Source organism: Eretmochelys imbricata, chromosome 23 (genome assembly GCF_965152235.1).
Source record: "Eretmochelys imbricata isolate rEreImb1 chromosome 23, rEreImb1.hap1, whole genome shotgun sequence".
Classification (NCBI taxonomy): Eukaryota; Metazoa; Chordata; order Testudines; family Cheloniidae; genus Eretmochelys; species Eretmochelys imbricata.
The window spans coordinates 1,247,311-1,266,326 of record NC_135594.1 but is presented as its reverse complement, the minus strand read 5'-3'; the positions used below and the strand labels follow the sequence as shown (position 1 = coordinate 1,266,326).

At 55.3% G+C, this 19,016-nt stretch overlaps 1 protein-coding gene across 3 annotated transcripts; it reads right to left on the bottom strand.

Moving 5' to 3' along the window:
• Positions 1-264: 264 nt before the first annotated feature.
• On the bottom strand, positions 265-15,561 carry C23H19orf47 (chromosome 23 C19orf47 homolog). 3 transcript variants are annotated; one of them, XM_077840093.1, is made up of 10 exons: positions 15,490-15,561; positions 13,277-13,350; positions 11,886-11,973; positions 10,666-10,780; positions 9,533-9,614; positions 8,746-8,880; positions 6,376-6,531; positions 4,952-5,022; positions 3,245-3,649; positions 265-2,607 (listed from the first exon to the last, which is right to left on the bottom strand). In XM_077840093.1, exons 2-10 carry the CDS (start codon positions 13,293-13,295, stop codon positions 2,590-2,592), a joined length of 1,089 nt encoding a protein of 362 aa, XP_077696219.1. In that variant the 5' UTR covers positions 13,296-13,350; positions 15,490-15,561; the 3' UTR covers positions 265-2,589. The 3 variants fall into 3 exon arrangements, with proteins under 3 accessions (XP_077696219.1, XP_077696218.1, XP_077696217.1); XM_077840092.1 differs by lacking the exon at positions 265-2,607 and having other exon boundaries at positions 2,911-3,649; XM_077840091.1 differs by lacking the exons at positions 265-2,607; positions 15,490-15,561 and having other exon boundaries at positions 2,911-3,649; positions 6,385-6,531; positions 13,277-13,366.
• Between the last annotated feature and the right edge of the window lie 3,455 nt (positions 15,562-19,016).

Genomic DNA, 19,016 nt, shown 5'->3' with positions numbered 1-19,016 from the left:
GGTCCTTGCCCCCGGATTTGCCATGACCCTTCCTTGGGCAGGTCACCGCTGCACTCTGACTAGCAGTTTATCTGCAAGAGGGGGATAACGTCCACCATTGTGCAGCCCTTTTCACACGGAGGCTCTGAAGGTGCTCAGTAAGTCGACAGCACTATCCCTATCTGCAAGGCCACCCCAGACCATGACTTCTGCTTTAAAAGCAACCAAAGGGATTTCCGAGCAGCAGAGATCCATTACAGCCCAAGGAGGGATGAGAGGAGTATGTCTTTTTTTATGCTTTATTGCAACAGCACGTTGAATCCTTGAAGAATCATGGCACGTGCCTTGAGTGCATTACACAAATCTCTACTGCCTCCTGGCCGCTGACTACACAATGTAGCCTGGGTGCAGATTTCATTCTCCTCCTTAAAAAAGTGTTTTGCCTCCAACAGTGTAAAAACATTCAGAACACTTACCCCTCCTTTCGCAGGCACAACGAAAATGCTCAGTAATGGATTATGCCATCTTTCCTATTTTGTCTTTGGGGGGGAAAAAAACAAACTTCCCTTTCTTGGATCCAATAACCCCATCCCCTCCCTTCAGAAACACCCTGCAGCAAAGATTCTCCTCCTCATCTCCGTCGCACAGCTGAACACTCCTGTTTTAACCCCGTTATAAAGCCTAAGGAGCCTGCAAAGTGGGCGTTTCACAAGAAAAGTTAGCACTTCAGAACAAACAAGAAGACCAATACAGGCAACCACTGAAAACCAGATTATAAAATAGAAAAGCTAAAGGGATGCAGTAAACCCACAGCAAAAAAGGCGACAGGATCTCCTTCAGGAGGAGGCCTATATCCAGAGACATTAAACCGCCTGTTTGGCTTAATAAAGAACAGTAGATAAAAGACGGAGGAATCGTTGTTTGGATTAACAGTCAGTCCTTCAGTCCAGCGCCTCAGCTGCAGTACCAATAGAGAGAGACCTGACACCGCACGATGACATAGCAGGCTAACGCAGCATTGGTGTTAGGGCAGAGGTGGTCTACAGTGACAACCACACTTAATCAGTTGGTAAGGAAGCCAACGGCAGCCACTCATCTTTGCTCCGGCGCCATGTCCCACAGATGCTCCCAGCATATCCGGCTATGCCAAGATGGAGCGTTGCCAGCTGGGGCCTATCTGGCAGGTTACACTCTCTTTAGTAAGATAACTCACTTAGCGCTAACCTAGTGCTCTTTACCCGAATATCCTGCAGCACTCACCAAGGGAGGGTGCGGCTGCACGCCATGCTCCAGGTCTGTGGGCTGCATGTGACCACCTTAGTCTGGTGTTCCAGCAGGTACAGAGCCAGGGAACCTCTCTCGGGACACTGCCAAGCTTTGTCTGTGAACTCCAGACAGCTGCCCAGCTAGCCTGACGGGCATTAACCTCTTCCCCGTCCACCCAGTACCTACTAGGGAGGAGTAACCCCCTTTAGGGAGGGGAAGAGGGGAGCACAAACTGCCATTGGAACTAGCTGGCCCACAGCCCTGTGACTACCCTCTCTTCACGGAACAGGACAAGCTGCCCGTCATATGCTACGTTCTGACCGAGATGGGAGAGAGGACTCGGTCCTCGGCCTTTCCCCCAGGAGTGACAGCACCAACTGCACCCGTGGCTCTTCGATACAGGCACGTGTCCACTCGGAATGGGGCTTTGCGTGGGGTCCACCACACAGCATGGTAGCGACCCTGGCTCCTGTCCCAGGCTGGACACAGCAGCATAACCGTCTAGTCTCCCTACAGAAAATAATGTACAGGAGTCCTGCCTTTTAGGAAGGGGAGCAAGGCCTGTTGCCTTCCCTGGGGACAGAGAAGCTGAGACGTAATCAAAGCCAGACATCTGCCTTTGTATTTGCACATGTGCAAAATTACTTCACTGCTGAGTCTCCGGCCTACTCAAAACCAAGCCACTCAGCACGAGGGTGCTGAAATCCCTTCAGGAGAGGGCAGCTCTGCTGCCTCCGGGAAAGCAACGCCAGTATCTAGCCTCTGGGGATGAGGCTGATCGATCTGACCTGGGAAATCCGAAGAGAAAGCTGGCCCTGTGCAGAATTGGACAGCCTTTACAGTTTAGGGCAACTGGCCACTGAAGTCTGAACAAACTCTCTCCCCCTCCCCCGCAAACAAAATATTATTTCTTGAACTGACCAAACACATCCAGGCCACGCATACGCGTAGCATGCTCCTGGCAGACACTGGAGCTGCCCACGGACCTGTTAGAACCCATGCCACACCTCTCAGAGTGCAATGTCTGCACAGAGCCGGGTGGAAACCCAGCCTGGGATACAAGTGCAAGGCTGTACTGGGAAGAGGCAGGTGGAGCGACGCTAGCAAAGGTACTAAGAAATGTTCGCACAAGAGCAGGCGTGAGGACGGAAGGAGAAGAGACATTCCCCGTGGTTCTTAGATTAATACTCTTGGACTGACAACATTCAAACACACGTCTGCGCAGTGTCCTGGAGCCCTTACGTTTGGTTTTATAGGTTGCTAGGAAACCCTCAGACTCAAGAGTTCCAGCACAGTGTCCCCACTCCATATTATCTCTGTACGGAGACCTCGAGATGCTACTTCCTAGATACAGGCAAGAACCTGCAGAGGGAAAAAGATAGAAAAAAAGAATAGAAAAAAGCTTTCAGTGAACTTTAGCGCTGGTGAAAGGTGCTCGGACAACAGCCTGGGAGAAGAAAACCCTCCGTTATCCAGAGCCCAGGCTTCCGCCGTGCCGCAGACCCACTGAGGGAGTAGGGGCGTAGTCTCCATGGCCCATTCTCGCCTGGTCGTCTCTGCTGAGGCCTCCAGACAAAGGGGCTCACAACTGACACCAATTGTGATGGTTCTGTTTTGACGTAGGCACCCACCATGCAAGAATCCCAACTCATTTCACACAGCAGCTCGCACCCTTTGAGTTTAATGGTAAGGAATGAGCCAGGATCAGAGCAAACGCACACTCCACTCAAGCCAAGTTGGGTGTGGGCCAGGTGCCCCGATCCTGCCGAAGGAGACAGAGACGGGTCTCGGGGAATCCCCCACAGAGGGTTTCACGCACGTCAAGAGAGTGGTAACAATGCAGACGAAGGACAAAGTGGTTCGGACGCTAGCGGCCACAGAACCAAACCTTCCAGGCGCTTTTCACGGGTCAGTTTGCCTTCTTGCCCAGTCTTTTAAAGACACTAACAGTCCCTGTATTGTCCATCTGAGCGCTATAGATTTCACTGGTGCTGCTTACCTTAGCACTACCCAAAGTCCTCTTTAGAGTGACCCTGAATTGTGGCTCAGCTTTGTTCTTCGTGCTGGTGACGCTGCTGTCCTGGGCCTCGGTGGGCAGGGCGGGCTTGCCCAGTCTCTGTACGACACTGACTTTGGACGCTGATTCCGGCTTCTTTTCCTTCGCCGCCAGGCTAGTGCTCTTGTTGCCAAGTCGCCGAATGGTCGTCACAGCTGGTTTTGCCTCCGAGCTCGTGGCTTTTGCTTTGATGGTTACTCCTGGTTTGGCACTTTCCTTGCGTAAAGGCTTGGAGAGCTTCTTCAGGACCCCAGCATACTGCAGGACGGAGCAGTCGTCGTCGCTCTCTGTGACTTTATCCTCCTCTGCCTCCAGTGTGTCCCCCAGGCGGCTGAAGACCCCTGTAGGCTGCAATGCATCCCAGGCATTAGTCACACATGCGCAAAAGGAATAAAAATGGGAAGGCAGTTTGGCCTAGTGGACTGAGAACTGGACTGGGACACAGGTTCTGTTCCCAGCTCCGCTATCTGCCTGCTGGGTGACCTGGGGAAAGTCCCCTTTCCGCACCACACCTCAGTTTCCCCAAATGGGAGAAATTATATAGCCCTCTTTTGCAATGTGCTCCGAGATGCACTGAGAAAAAGTGCTAGATCAGAGCAAGGGATTATTCTTCTCCTAAAACGGAGCATGGTCGGTAAAATATTCTTCCACTTCATGTTCATTGGAGAGAGCCATACAATTCTGGAGGGTTAATAATCACACGACCACCTTGCTCTGACGTAGAAATTTCTGTCTCTAGATCTCAACACGAGATCAGTATCTAGCCCATAGCAGAGTTGGGGAAACTGAGGAACAGGGGGGCATGACTAGCCCAAGGTCACCCAGAGGTTGGTGGCAGAGCTGGGAACAGATCGCAGGATTTCTCAATCCCAGTCCAGCACCACCTCTCTGTTTCAGGTGCGCCTCAGGTTTTGATGTGAATGTGCTAACAGTGACAGGTGTTACGTGTCAACCATAGAGACCCAAGTCCTTCACCTCCAGAACAGGCAGAGAAGCATCAGGGCACGTGCTTCCCCCCTCCCCCGACATGCACACCATGGCCCAGAGGGGACCTTCGTTTCCGTGGATCATTTAACACCCTCTCTTGGTTAAGGCGGCCAACAAGGCCGCTAAGTATCGTGGTTATTTCTGTGACACGAGCACCTGTCCACTAGGAATGGATCCCAGACCTGAATCTTTTCACAGAGGCCGCAAACGGCCAGGGAGCGGAGGGTTTGCTCTCTCTGATTTAACGAACGCCAGCTGTAGCAGAAATGACCTGACCCCTTCTCAGCCTTTCAACTGTGGCTGCGGATCCTGAATGAATCGACGTGAAGGCAATGAAGGCGGCTGTGAGAACAGGAACGCTCAGGTTGGGAGCCCAAGTACACCAGCGATGGGCCACAGAGCGGTAACACCGAGCTGGAGGAGAAGGAGCTCCGAGACCCCTCCACCAACAGCATTTCTGCCCTGTGCGTGCAAAGTGTACACGCCTGGCTATGACACCAGGAGCCAGACTGTCCCATCCTCACGGTGAGCCATGCCCTGGATTTCAATGGAACACAGAGCACAGCAAGGGACTTCTGGCCAGGACGCAGGGCGCTCGCAGCCCCTGTGCTCTCTCACAAGCTAGTCAGGTTCCACCACCATGGAAACACCCTTCCCTCTCACCTTATTCCCAGTGGTTGTGTCTGCCTTCATCTCAGCTCCCAGCCGGTCAAACACAGATGTCCTGGGCACACCTGGCAGCAGCAAAGATGAGAGAAGGGCTTTCAGGCTTTCAGAAGAAGGAAACTGGGGAAGGTTTTAGGAAACCCACAAGGGGCATCACGTCGGATGTGAGCCAAGTTCAGCAGGAAATGGCCACCTTGCCTCTATAAATACCACCCCCCCCCCCCGGCCCGTTGGCAGCAGATGCTGCAAACCCCACTGCAGACGGTACCCACACCGACATCCGAAGGAGAATATTTGACATGCCTCTCCCACTCTTCCTTCCAAAGGCTCACAAAGAGCTGCAAAGACTTCGTGTGTGCACAGCACTCCTAACATGCAGCCACCTCTGGAGTGGAGCACAGCGGCCAGGGTACAACATGCTGCTCGACGTTGCGGGAAAGGAGCACTTGGCCAGGACTCTCACAGAAACCAGCCAGGTGCTCTCGGGCTCTCCGCATGACTCTCAACAGGACCTTGGCTTTCAGGCCTCCCTTGAAAGTCCCACATACACGAAGGCCTTGTCTAGGCTAAAAAGTTGCCCCACTTCAACTATAGCAGCCTAACTGAATGTCCACAACCCCTCATGTGGACGCAGTGCCCAGATGCTTTACCCCAGTACAGCTATTTCCACATGGGGAGAGGAATAAGCTGTGCCAGTACAAGGCACCTCGGTACCCATAAATGTTTCCACACTAGGGGCTGTACCAGTATAACCACACTGTTAATGATATCACACCCACTAGTACCAAATCCATGTCTAGATCAGGCCTCATGTGTGTGACCCCTAGTTTGTCAGTCTCACAGGGCTGGTTCGATGTGGCTCGCCCCCCTTCCCCGTCACACGACCTCGTTGAGCAGGTGTGGAAGTACCGTTCACCTTCTATTTTACAAGCGTGTCTTAAGTACTAGGTCTCTGCTAATCACCAGCAGCCACATTCGCTGTAAGACATCAGGGGGCAGGCAGTGCAGCTGTACCCATGTCAGACAGTAGAGACAAGGGGAGTGAGGTAATAGCTTTTGCTGGACCAACTTCTGCTGGTGAGAGACAAGCACAGAGCTCTTCTTCAGGGCTGGGAAGCGTACCTGGAGCGTCACAACTAACTACAGGGTGGAACAGATTGTTTAGCATAAGTCGCTAGCACAGATCGTAAGACTGAATGTGCTAAACTCTGTTCCGCCTTGCACTTTGCTGGGAGTTCCTTCCCAGCCGTGATGGAGGGCTCTGTGTGACTTGAAAGCTGGTCTCTCTCACCACCAGAAGTTGGTCCAATAAAAGATATGAGCTCCTCCACCTGGTCTCTCTTGATGCGGGGTTCGTCCATGTGCCAAATGGATCTGGGGAAGGCACAGACACACACTTTGCCAAGGGGCTAAGAACATACCAGTGGTACCTTTTGCTGCCTGCTGTTCCAGGATTTTCTTAGTCCTGGGCGTGGTACCTTTTGGCATGTTGATGATGTACTTCCCTTCCATCTCCGCTGTAACTCGTCGTCGCTTCACCGGGCCCACCAGGCTCTCGTCCGCTGGATCGCATAAAGCTGGGGAAAAGCCAAAGGGGAGAAGAGATCAGACTCTGCTAACTCCAGCTTTACCCCATCAGCTCCCGCACTCCGGGGACCCTGCTGGATAAAGCGTTTTGCTTCCAGAGGCTCGGGGCAGAGGAGTCAATATTTAGGGACGGATTAAGGCAGACAGCTCTGCAGCCCCACCAGTCACACTTTGTGGCCAGAGTTGAGTACCCTAGAGCAGCTGTGATGCACTCTCTGCTCTCCAGAAGGCCTGCAGAGAAGGCAGCTGCTTGGCCTCAGTGACTGCCAGATCCACTGCAGATGAACAGTTTGGGGAAAGAGAAAGAGACCCATCAAAGAACACTACGGACACTGCATCCCATGCTGCACTTGGTTCCTCTCCTGGGCTGTAGCGTCACTGGTGACCACACCGCACTGCTCAGGAGTGGATCTGGTAGAACTAACTGAAGTCTCCACAAGGAGACCTCACTCCAAAGCTCCCTCCACTGCTTCATCCCCAGAACTGGGGCAGGGCTGCCAGCTGCTCTGGGTGTGCCAATTCAGCTATCCGTGAGGCCATTTGCTCTGTTCCAGCCGGTCTTCCCACGAACTAGTCTGAGCTCCCTGTTCCATCCAAAGAGCTTTTGGGAGATCATTACATGACCCAGAAGGTTCCCTGGTCACCACTTCTGCCCAGAGGCCTTTATGCAGTGATTTAAGAACACGGTTGGGTTTATTTCTGTGGCCCTGTTTTTCCACCATATTCCTTTCATACAGGACCCAGCTAACAATGAGGCAACTACAAAACCAGAGTTGCTAAGTACATTTCAGTGCTGGACTTTGGATCAGAACAACTGGCAGAAATATTCCCCCAAAGTCCCCGTGCAGTGCAGATCACCTGTGACCCAGCTGCCATTTGAGTAGGACTTTATCATTAGCAGGCCTGCCAGCCGTGGGACTGACATCCTCTATCCAACAAAGTACATACAGGGGGTAGCCCTGGAGGGAGCCCCCGCATCCCCCAGGAGAGCTCGCTCTCTGCTGATCATGCAGCCCTTGGCTCCCCTGCTGGGAATATTGACAACCACTTATTGTTGTTAGTTGTGGGGGTGGATTTCAGCGAAGGGAATATCTGTCCTCTGGGACCTGGACTGAGACCCCCATTGATGGATTTGGAGTTGCCTGTAACGATCTATGAATTTTATATGCTCTATATGTTTGTCTGAGTATTGCAGAAATGTTTACTGTTATGCACACACTGCATTAATTAAGTAACCAGGGGGACAGGAAACTACCTAGGAAAACAGACAACAGCCCAGATAGGAGCCCCATAGCAAACACCCCAGACAATTAACTGTGATATGCTGCCGCCAAACCCAGCTTTCCCAGAACTGGGACACACAGAGTTCAGGAATGGGGAAGAGCTCAAAAGCCTGAGGTGGATTTAAAGAAACATGCTCCGTGGAGGGGAGAGAGATTGGTTTGGATAGACAGTTAACGGGGAGAAACTGCCCCCCGACTTCCTGAGGCTGAGGGTGATGAGGAAGCTGAGTCTGCTAGGGTTTCTGCCAAAGGAAGACGAGCCTCTAGGCAGGTAAACACCCATGTGGGCTTTTTTCTGTTTTAAGCTCTATTCTCTTGTTAGGCCGGGTTCCTCCTGCTGAGATTAAACAATGCTCTGTTTTAAGAGGGCTGGTTGGGGTCACTGTGTCCAGTGCTGGTCACAAGCCCCAGAGGAACAGACCTGTGGCTTCTGAGGTCAGCAGCACCTGCTGGGCATAAGCACAGTGCCATAGCCTCGTATCCCAGTCTGAGAGCGGGAGAATCCTGAGGGAATAGGTGCACTTGGACAAGACCACAAGAGGGGACAGAGGGGCAGAAATTCCTGAACCATGACCACCACCAACAGCGACTAGATGGCAGCACCTCTAGACTAGGCTGGATCTGAACTGGTGACCTGGAAGTGGGAGGTTATGAATATAATGGTAATTTTGAGATTCCACCCCCTCCAATTATTTAGAACGGTAATTTACATTTACACAGCACCTTACAGGTCCATATCACAAAACATAATCAGTAATCACACAACCAGGCAGAAATCACCACGCTCACCACTGAAACGCAACCAGTTCTGGGGTGGAGCACAGCAGCGGGTAAGTAGCTCACAGCAACAGTACCTAACACTTTAGAATAATGAGAGAAAAAAAAGCTCCCAATGCTGCATTTCAGAGGTTTCCCTCATACCTGCTTTTGCATTCTTCACAGCCATTTTGTTGGACACAGTAACAGAGATTTTGGACGTACTGGTGTCGGGTCTACGGACAGGGGTAGCAGGTGGCGAATCTCGGCTTAAACTGTTAGCGATCATACGGGTGGCAGCTGGAAGGCAAGAATAGCTGGTGACAGAGCAGCATCAGGCACCGGTGACGTATTCCTAGCGTACATGATGGAGCGGGGCTCCTGTTCTGCTCCCTAGCTCCCAACCCCCAGGGGCTTGGTCAGGCTGAGAAGGAAAAAGCATCCCTGTGTGCTAGCCCTGCCCCGTTAAACAACGGAGCGGTGCAGAGGACGACGGGTATTACAATTGCTGCCTACACCCCAGGAAAGCAGGAGAGCCAGCAACGAAGTCATTTCCCAAGCAATTCTAGTACCATATTCATAAAGACAAGAGACTGCGTCCTGGGAAGCTAAAAGCCACTAAGCTGAGAGTGGCCAAAGCGTGGCCCAGACAACGGCACCCTCCTTTGAATACAGAGGAGCAGCCCATAGGCAACATCAGGCCTAGTGGGAATCACCAGACTGACAGAATCAAGCCAGCGCATCTTCTGCTGGGACCTGAGGTCTCCATGGGCTACAGATCAGTACTGAAGATGAAGACAGCTGCCACATGCTCCAGCATATGTAGATTAGGTGTGAGACTCCCTTTCAGAGGAGACGCGAGGCGGAACACCGGAGCTTAGGAGGGGGAAGGAGAGACCCGATTTACGGAGCGTGCCGAAGCCCAGGGTCGGTCCCGCGGGCCCGTACGTACCGCTGGTGGCGCTCCTGCGGTGCTCGGACTGCGCGCCTGGCTGGTTGGAGGACACCGATTCAGTAGCTGCCTTGCACATCTCCTAAAAGAGACCAAGGCGATTTCCCGTTCGACAGGATCTCCCGTCACCCTTGCTCTCCCTGACAGCGTGGAGGCAAAGTCCCAACGCAATATGAAGGCTCCGTTCAAGCAGAGCAAACACCCGCATGGTTCTCGGACTCCCCTCGGGATGGTTCTTAGGGCTGAAGCAGCATGGACACCCGGCTCCCTCAGATGGGCCGGACGGCTCCAAACAGGCCAATGCAGCGTAAGAGCCGCTCTCTGCCCAGGGTTTGGCATAGGAATGAGCTTATGTCTAGCACTTTCCCCTCACCTCTCAAGTTCAGCATCCGTCGGGAAGCGAGCACTGTCTAGTGCTCAGAGAAAGGGGCCAGAGTCAGAACTCCTGGGTTCTGTTCCAAACTCTGCCAGTAACTTGCTATGTGACCCCAGTCATGCAGCCTTACGTCGCTGCCTCGCTTTACTCCATACACAAAACGGGGGCATAGGCTCCCCTCCTACGCCACTGGACTGTTGTCCAGCCTGGCTGTGTGGGTTCAGAGCAGGCGGAGAGCTTTAAATGGAAGGTGCTATGGGAATGCGTTAGAACACTAGGAAGGGTTTCATGGGCTGCCACATCTTTAAAATTCATAACTATTAAGGCCAGAACAGACCACTATCATCCAGTCTGGCCTCCTGCACAACACAGGCCAGAGGGTTTACCCCAGTGAGTCCTGGATCCAACCCAGTAGCAGGCAATTGAAAGAAAGAAGAATCCAGCCTTGAGCTGAAGTCTCCAAATCCTGGAGACTCCACCACACCCTTTGGAAAGCTGTCCCGATGGTTAATTATCCTCACTTCCCAATGTAAGCCTTGCTTCTGGGGAAATCCAGAGGCATTCCCAAAGGGCAGAAGTCACTGAAGTTTAGAAAATTTGATTCCTAGACTATTTTACACCCTGTGGTTCAAAAGCCTGGCACCAAGCTCCGGCTGTCCACACAGAAAAGCCTACTTGAGCTCACACTGATGAGGAAGAGTGCAAACCAACCAACTGGTGTGACCAGTGCAAACCAACCCACCGACAGACAGATTACCTGTCTGTAAACAACTTTAGCGTGCTTGAGGATAGCGATAATATCCCCCACCACCGTGATCCCTAGCTCATTCATGATCTCCTTGTTCAGGTCCAGCAGCATGTTCTTCTGGATTCTGTAGAGAACAAAGCATGGAGAAAATACTTCATCAATGGGTAAAGACTTTCCACACCCTACACTGGAGGATCTCGAAGTGTTTACAAGTTAACTGACCCTCATGAACCCCATGCAAGATAATTAAAGTACAAAAAGATCATATCTCAGCTCTGCGATGGAGGGCAGCAGCTGGTAACAGAACGCAGCTAGGCTTCACAATGCTGGAAGGGAAAGAGAATCAGGTATCCGATTAATATTAATGTAACTAATTAAGCAGACTGGAATTTGGCTAGGACACCAGGGCTAATACCCTTTCTTTCTCCTGCAAAATATATCATAGGATCTACATGCCCACAAGTGCTGGGAAGCTCAGGGTCAGATCATCTGACAGAAGTCTCATGTGTCACCCCTGCTGGGTGACCAAGGAGCGCTGCTGAAAGGCTGGAGCGAAGAGCTATGTCCATTCCTCCCAGCAAAAGAATACTGGTGCAATGTGAGCAGCATCCTCACTGGGGCTGCAGGGTGTGGAGCTCAGGACTCCGCACAGAACGATGGGGACTAGAACGGCTAGGAGCAAGATTCCAAGGCCAGAAGGGACCATTGTGAACACTAGTCTGACCCCCTGCAGAGCACAGGCCAGAGACCTGCCGCGCATGTTTAGAAAAACATCCAATCCTGATTTAAACTGGCAGTGATGGAGAATCCCCCACACCCCTGGGGAAGATGTTCCAACGCTAATTATCCTCCAACAATTAATTACCCAAGAGATTCTTTAGTGGCAAACTTGTCCCTCCCACCCAGAAAGGAAGTCCCTATTCAACTCAAGAGACGTTTAACTCACCCTGAGACAATTAATACTTAACATACACAGGGCTATTTACACCTGCAAGGTATTCTAAAAGCAGCATGTCTTCTCACCCGCTGAGGCAGGGAGCAGGGACGTGAGCTGCCGTAAGCACAGAGCGCGCCCGATGTTTAGCATGTATCCCTTTCCTTTAGCCTGGGCTAATGAAGAAATAAGTCTGCCGCTGACACTGTGAAGCATGTTCAGTTCAGGATGTTCATGTCCACTATTTTATTTTAAGTGATGGAAAATTGTTGCCTGTGTCTCGCTGCAGCCTCACCTGTTATCCACAAACATAACCGCATAGTTGACAGCAGGGCCTGGAGGAATCCCAGCTTCCTTAAAAAACTGAATCCACTCAGATGTTGCTGAAAGATGCAAGACACAAAACAGATCCTAAGTAATGTGATTAAATTAACAGCAGTTTGCTCTGTTGCCCTCGAACCAGGCAGAGATCTGACAAGAGCTGCAGGCCCACAGAGTAGTCATCCTGCCAGCCAATACATGCAGTGGCAGTGACAACTGCTTGAGACACAGGGAGAGAGAGAAACAGACAAAAAATAGAGAAATCATAAATCACCATAACGCGATAGCCTGTGGATGATCAGAAAACACTGCCCATTGTGCTGACCAACATGGTCTCATCATTGCCTGATACTCCCTGGCTGGCTGTCGACTGGTTTGACACTTCCATTGTTTACTCATTGGGGCAAGCACCATCTCTCTGTTGTGGCTGTACAGTGCCTCCCACAGGGAAACTACAACCTGATGCACTATAGGTCAGTTAGATGCATCTCCTGGGCTCCTGGCGAGTCACTACTCTGGCCCTCAGGCAAACCTTTGAGTCCCCACAGTGCTACTTGGAAAGTCCTGAGACTCCCACACAGCAGCAGGGTAAATCAGTACCAAGCAGATGCCTTCCTTCCCTCCCTCTAGCCAGTTTTGTGTAGATTCAACATTATTCTTTCATGAAGATGTTGGTGTTACTTCTCTGGGGGGAGGAAAAGAATCAGTGGGTGGCTAAATCTTTACGAGCCACAAATCATCACACAGCTATTACTGAAAATGCTTCACTGCAGCTTCCTTATCCATCAAATTCTTAGTCATTTGGAAACACAGAGAGGAGAGAGAAACCTAAATTAAAGCAGCATCACATCATCAGCTGGTACATTCAATCTGAAAGCATGGAATGTATTCTAAGCTCAAGCTTCATGAAGTAAAGTGAGAATGAAACAAAACTCAGAATTAAAGTACGAACTCTTCATAATCCACCCTCAAGTTTATCAGAATTGCAGAGGACTCTAAACAACAGCAGGACATTATGCTCTATGTGCTGCAACAGGCAGTGGAGTCACGAGCTTTATCTCTGGATTTCCTGGCCTTTGGAGGTTTCAGTCATGATCGTAATGTCACTTCAGTATCTTTTCTGTGGTTTAGCACACAGATCCCTGGCACCACATGCCGAGCATTCACAGCTGCTGTCACACATCAGCCTGGCTGCTCAAGCACCAGCCGCTGAATTCCTCTGACATTTAAATATGCCACAAAAGTTAGCGATAAAATCTGCTCTTCTGAGCACCTTTACGCCGGGGCTATCGTCTTACTGAGATCTCTGTTTACACAAGAAGGGGGATACCTTCAAAAATCAAAATAGCCTCATTTCAGACTTACCCATTGTAACTGACACCATTGTGGGAAATCCAGAAAGACCCCGGCGGGGCCTGGCTATCACGTTGGTGAAAAGCCTGCAATGAAGCAACATATTATTAAGGCAACTGTGCTTCACAAATGACGCAGGCAGAATTCCATCGCTGGCATTCATGGAACAAGAATAGCCCATTACCCACTCCCAGGCCAGGAGTTTAAAGCACAACGCCCCCAGTCTGGTTCTACAATGGCGGTTCTTATGACAGGAAGGGATTTTTGACAGACCACGTTAGGCTCTCGTCCTTTGCCCTGGGCTACAAATACTTCAGTGCTTTTTAAAGAGGCAGCCGCAGAGGGCAGTGGCAGCTCATGGAGACCATGCAGACGCACATGGTGACAATGGTGGTCAGTTTCCTGTATATCCTGTCCCTAGCTCATTACTTGAGGGCATTTTTAGGATCATGATCTGGTTGCTAAGATTTCCTTCTCTCCTGCAGCTTGTCTCCCCCTCGAGGTCATGATTCTCTGTCATTATCCCTCCAGGGTCTTGTTATCATGCACTGCTGGAGCAAATGAACATCTACTTCGGACCCGCGCTTCCAGAGGGTTCAGAGCGGGGCCTGCTGCTCTGGCAGCGTACGGTGACTTGAGTGGGTGCTTGGTGAGCATGTTCGCTTGCCTGGCTGGGACTATTTCCCTATTAGAGAAGGGGACAGAGATTTCCATGCTTCAGCCAGCGAATGAAAGTTAAAAAATGGACGGGCTGCGGCCACAGGAACCAGTAACTAGCAGCTGCTCACCAGGCTTTCTGAGGGCTGGAATCAGGGCTGGGACCTCGAGAGCTCGGCTAGCCCAAAGCCCTGCACTCAAGGCAGGAGGGCTGGTCCCACCATGATTCCAGCTGGACCAGCAAGAGTGGCTGGTTTTGTGGGGCCACTGCCTGGGTTCAAACTGCCCCCCCCACCCCGCTAGGGACACAAACTGCTTAGTCTAATGCAGGAGATCAGGAACCCACGACCCCTGCCCCACGACCCCTCTCAAATCCCCAGGAATTTCTCCCCCCTAAAATCCTCAGTAGCCACCTCGCCCTCCATGTACTGATCGAATTCCTCCCCGATAGTCCCCCAGACTCCCCACAGTCCCATCCCCAGCCCCCCCACTCTCCCTCAGACACCCCCCATGCCCTGACACCCCCTAGTCACCATGGCCCCCGCCCCATCCCCTGCCCCCCAACTCTTCCCCAGACTCCCCCGCGCCCCCCGTCACCACTGCCCCGCCCCCATCCCCTGCCCCCCAACTCTCCCCCAGACCCCCCCCACGGTCACCACGGCCCCGCCCCCATCCCCTGCCCCCCAACTCTGCCTCAGACCCCCCCCCGGTCACCACGGCCCCGCCCCCATCCCCTACCCCCAAACTCTCCCCCAGACCCCCCCCGTCACCACGGCCCCGCCCCCATCCCCTGCCCCCCAACTCTCCTCCAGACCCCCCCCGTCACCACGGCCCCGCCCCCATCCCCTACCCCCCAACTCTGCCTCAGACCCCCCCCCGGTCACCACGGCCCCGCCCCCATCCCCTGCCCCCCAACTCTCCCCCAGACTCCCCCGCGCCCCCCGTCACCACGGTCCCGCCCCCATCCCCTGCCCCACAACTCTCCCCCAGACCCCCCCCGTCACCACGGCCCCGCCCCCATCCCCTGCCCCCCAGCTCTCCCCCAGACCCCCCCCGTCACCACGGCCCCGCCCCCATCCCCTGCCCCCCAACTCTCCCCCAGACCCCCCCCGTCACCACGGCCCCGCCCCCATCCCCTACCCCCCAACTCTCCCCCAGACCCCCCCCGTCACCACGGCCCCGCCCCCATCCCCTACCCCCAAACTCTCCCCCAGACCCCCCCCCGTCACCACGGCCCCGCCCCCATCCCCTACCCCCAAACTCTCCCCCAGACCCCCCCCGTCACCACGGCCCCGCCCCCATCCCCTACCCCCAAACTCTCCCCCAGACCCCCCCCCGTCACCACGGCCCCGCCCCCATCCCCTGCCCCCCAACTCTCCCCCAGACCCCCCCCGTCACCACGGCCCCGCCCCCATCCCCTACCCCCAAACTCTCCCCCAGACCCCCCCCCGTCACCACGGCCCCGCCCCCATCCCCTGCCCCCCAACTCTCCCCCAGACCCCCCCCCGTCACCACGGCCCCACCCCCATCCCCTGCCCCCCAGCTCTCCCCCAGACCCCCCCGCTCACCGCCGCGCCGGCCCGGCCTCTCCGCTGCTCCGCGGGGCCCGGAGCCAGGCCCAGCCGGAAGCGCCGACCAGCGAGAACAGGAAGTGGCCTCCCCTACGGCCCGCGCAGAGCCGCCTCTAGGCAGCGGGAACCATAGAGCGCGGGGAGGCCGCGGCCTCGGCCCCGCCCCCTGGGCCTGGCTGCGCACGGTCACCCCTGTCCCGCGCCTGCGCGACCGGAGCTCGGCGCCTGGGTTCCCTCCCAGCCCTGGGCGGGGCTGGGGCTCGGACGCCTGGGTTCTCTCCCGGCCTTGGGCGGCGAGTGGGGGCCCGGACACCTGAGTTCTCTCGGGGCCCTGGGAGGGGGTGGGGGCCCGGACGCCTGGGTTCCCTCCCGGCCCTGGGAGAGGAGTGGGGGCCCGGACGCCTGGGTTCCCTCCCGGCCCTGGGCTGGGGGGTGGGGCCCGGACGCCTGGGTTCCTCCCGGCCCTGGGAGGGGGAGTGGGGGCTCGTGGTTAGGGCTGGGAGCCCGGACGCCTGGGTTCTTGTCCCCAGCTCTTGCCACAAACTCCCTAGCCCAGCACCCTGTGTCATCATAGAAGATCAGGGCTGGAAGGAACCTCAGGAGGCATCTAGTCCAACCCCCTGCTCAGAGCAGGACCAAGCCCCCACAACTCATCCCAGCCAGGGCTTTGTCAAGCCTGACCTTAAAAACCTCCAAGGAAGGAGACAAATGTGTGGCCCAAGGAATCTTCTCCACTCGCTCAGCAGGGTGGCAGCATTTCCCAGCCCTGGGTGCAGATAATGCCCCATGCTGCAAAGCAGGGGAGCGGCCAGCCCTTGTGTCTTTGGGGCATATCCCGGCACCTCTGTGCCTCAGTTTCCCTCTCTGTAAAACAAGGATCCGCACCCCTCCTCCCAGGTGCAGCAGGCCTGATCTTGAAGTACGTGACAGACACTGTAATAACAAGGGGCTTTGCTTGCCCTGTCCCACCTCTCTCCATAAGGGGGAGCAACCACACAAAAAAACAGCCTCATGCCGGGCTACAGAGCTCGGTGCTCCAGCCGGCTGCAGGAGTCAGATCAGGAGACTCTAATGGTCCCTTCCCGTTTGGCTTCAAATCTGAGACTGTGCAGTTCACATGGTGGCCGCAGACTCCGCACGCTGTTGGCCGCAATGGAACCATATTGATTGATACCAGCTGAGGCCCTGGCCTCTGACCTGGAAGGAAAGTTGGGGGTCCATAAATCCTGCCTACTTCTGTCTTACAGGAGGGCCCTGGCCGGCTCAGAAGTGTCGGTCCATTCACCTCAAGGGTGCTGGTTTGAATCCAGACTAAACTGTTCCTGTTGCATGGCTCAGTTCAGTTCCCATGTCATCCCTGGACGCCACAAGCTTGGGGGGGCTGGGATGCCTCCATGGCTCATCCAGCCCTCACCCTCTCTGCTCAGGGGGCCCTGATGGGGGGGCCGGGTTTTGTGAAGGCAAGTGACATGCACCCATGGGGGTTGAGAGTGTCACATGATGGGTGGGGCTGGGAAAAGAGGGGCCAGTTTCAAGGGAGACCTGGCTACTTTGGTGTGATACCCAAGGGCCCAGGAAGGAATGCAAGCTGGGCCCTGGGGCTACCAGACCAACGCAGGCCTCTCACTGCGTGACACCGGCCTCGGTGCATGCTCAGTAAAGATCTCTTTCCTACAACTTGGCTTGCTGTGGGTGTAACCCGGAGTTGCCGGGTCAAATCCTGACTCCCCAGGTGTTGCTTAGTCCCCGGTGCTGTAGTCATTGCTCAGTCCAAACCCAGAGCAGATTTGGGTGCGCTGCTTCCTGAGCTATGCCCAATAATCGCCCGGTGCCGAAGTTACGAAGTGAGCCCAGTCATCACTTGGACTGGGTCAAACAGCACAAACGGTGGGACCGGCTGCGCGTTCCTCCCTGGGAGACAGCGGCCTATGCCCGGCGTGCTGGGGCCATGATCCCTTCGTGCTACTGCAATCAGTTCTTAACGGTAATCCCAGTGGGAAAGAGCTTGCTCTGTTCATTTGGGTCAGGGGACCACACCAGCCGACTGACCCAGGCAGGCCGTTGTCTCAGGCTCCGTCTAGCATCCTCCCATCGGCCCAGGACACCAGCCTCCATTGCCCGCCTGTCGAAAGTTCAAACAACCCCTTCGCGCTTTCTCCGGTGTCGCTCCTCCCCGTAAAGCTCTGCAAAGCAGCCTCCTTTGCCCAAAAAAAACTTGACAGCGGCTAGGTGGCCGGTGGGCTGAGAGCCCTGCCTGGGTGCTGGCCAGCATCGTCTCATTCCCTCGTGCTCTCCCGCCTGCCAGGATCCAGCTGCCATCTCTTGACTAATACTCAGAGTGTCCTTTTGTCCTGGGTCTGTACAGCACCGGGCGCAAGGGGCTCCTGGGCCATGCTTGGGGCTCCTAGGCCCAACTGTAACTCAGCCAGCAAAGAAGGAGAGAGCAGTGGTCTATGTAGATCGTTAGTACTTGAATTACGGTGGACCGGCCGGGACCCGAGCTGGGATCAGGCCCGCATTGTGCCGGCTGCTGCACAGACAGAGAGGGGGATGGTCTAACTAGCCCAGACAGCCTAAGGGGGGGGAGAAAGGAAGGATGATTCCCTCTGCTACAGACGGGGAAACTGAGGCCCAGGGAGATGCAGTGTCAGGGGCAGAGGCAGGCATTGAACCAGACCCGCCAAGTCCGTGCCCAGCGCCTTCCCGAAAGCCCCCCCCGTCCCGCACCCCCCAGGAACCGCTGCCGATGGCCGGGGGCGGCCCAGGGGCCACGCAATGGGTGGCCGGGGCAGAGCGCAGCGATGCAAAGCGGGTCCCGCGCCCCCGGTGCACCGGCGCCGGCTCGGGGGGGTTCCGGGCGGGGGCAGGGAAGACACAGCTCCCGGCCCGGGCCGCAGGAGGGGCAGGCTGGAGGGCGGGCGAGGCTCCACCCCTGGGCGGGGGAAGGCCGCTGTCTCCTCTCCAGGGCCCGGGCTTCGACCTGCTGCGCGCCGGGCGGCGAGGGGACCCAGCCGGAGGGAGCGTGGGAACCGCTGCTCCTGCAGGTAGGTGGGGCAGCGGGGCCAGGGCTGGGCCGGGGAGCGGGACCTTGGCGGAGGGGGGCGCTGTGGGTAAGGCCCACAGGACTATTCTGGGGGGGCTCGGGAGGCAAACCCTCCAGGACCTGAGTCACGGGCGCCCTGCACCTTGTGTCCTCAGTGCCACCCGTGCAAAGAGGGGTCAGCAGTGCCAGGCGTGGCGGGAGGTGTGGGGCAGCCCACCCAGAGCAGGAGCCTGGCACGATGCCCACGCCGGCTGGCTCTCGGGCCCAGCTCCGGCATCAAAACCCTGCAGCTATGGCTCCCCCAGGAAACACACAGCTGGACTCCTGCCACCGGCCCCCCCATCACTGGGACGTGGAGACGGTGAACCCCGAGGGAACAGCTAACCTGCCAGGAGCACACTACCAGGCCTGTCGCTACAAATGGGCCAGGGCGAGGACCGGACGCTGCTCTCCTGTCCTGGATAAACAACGCATCAGAGCA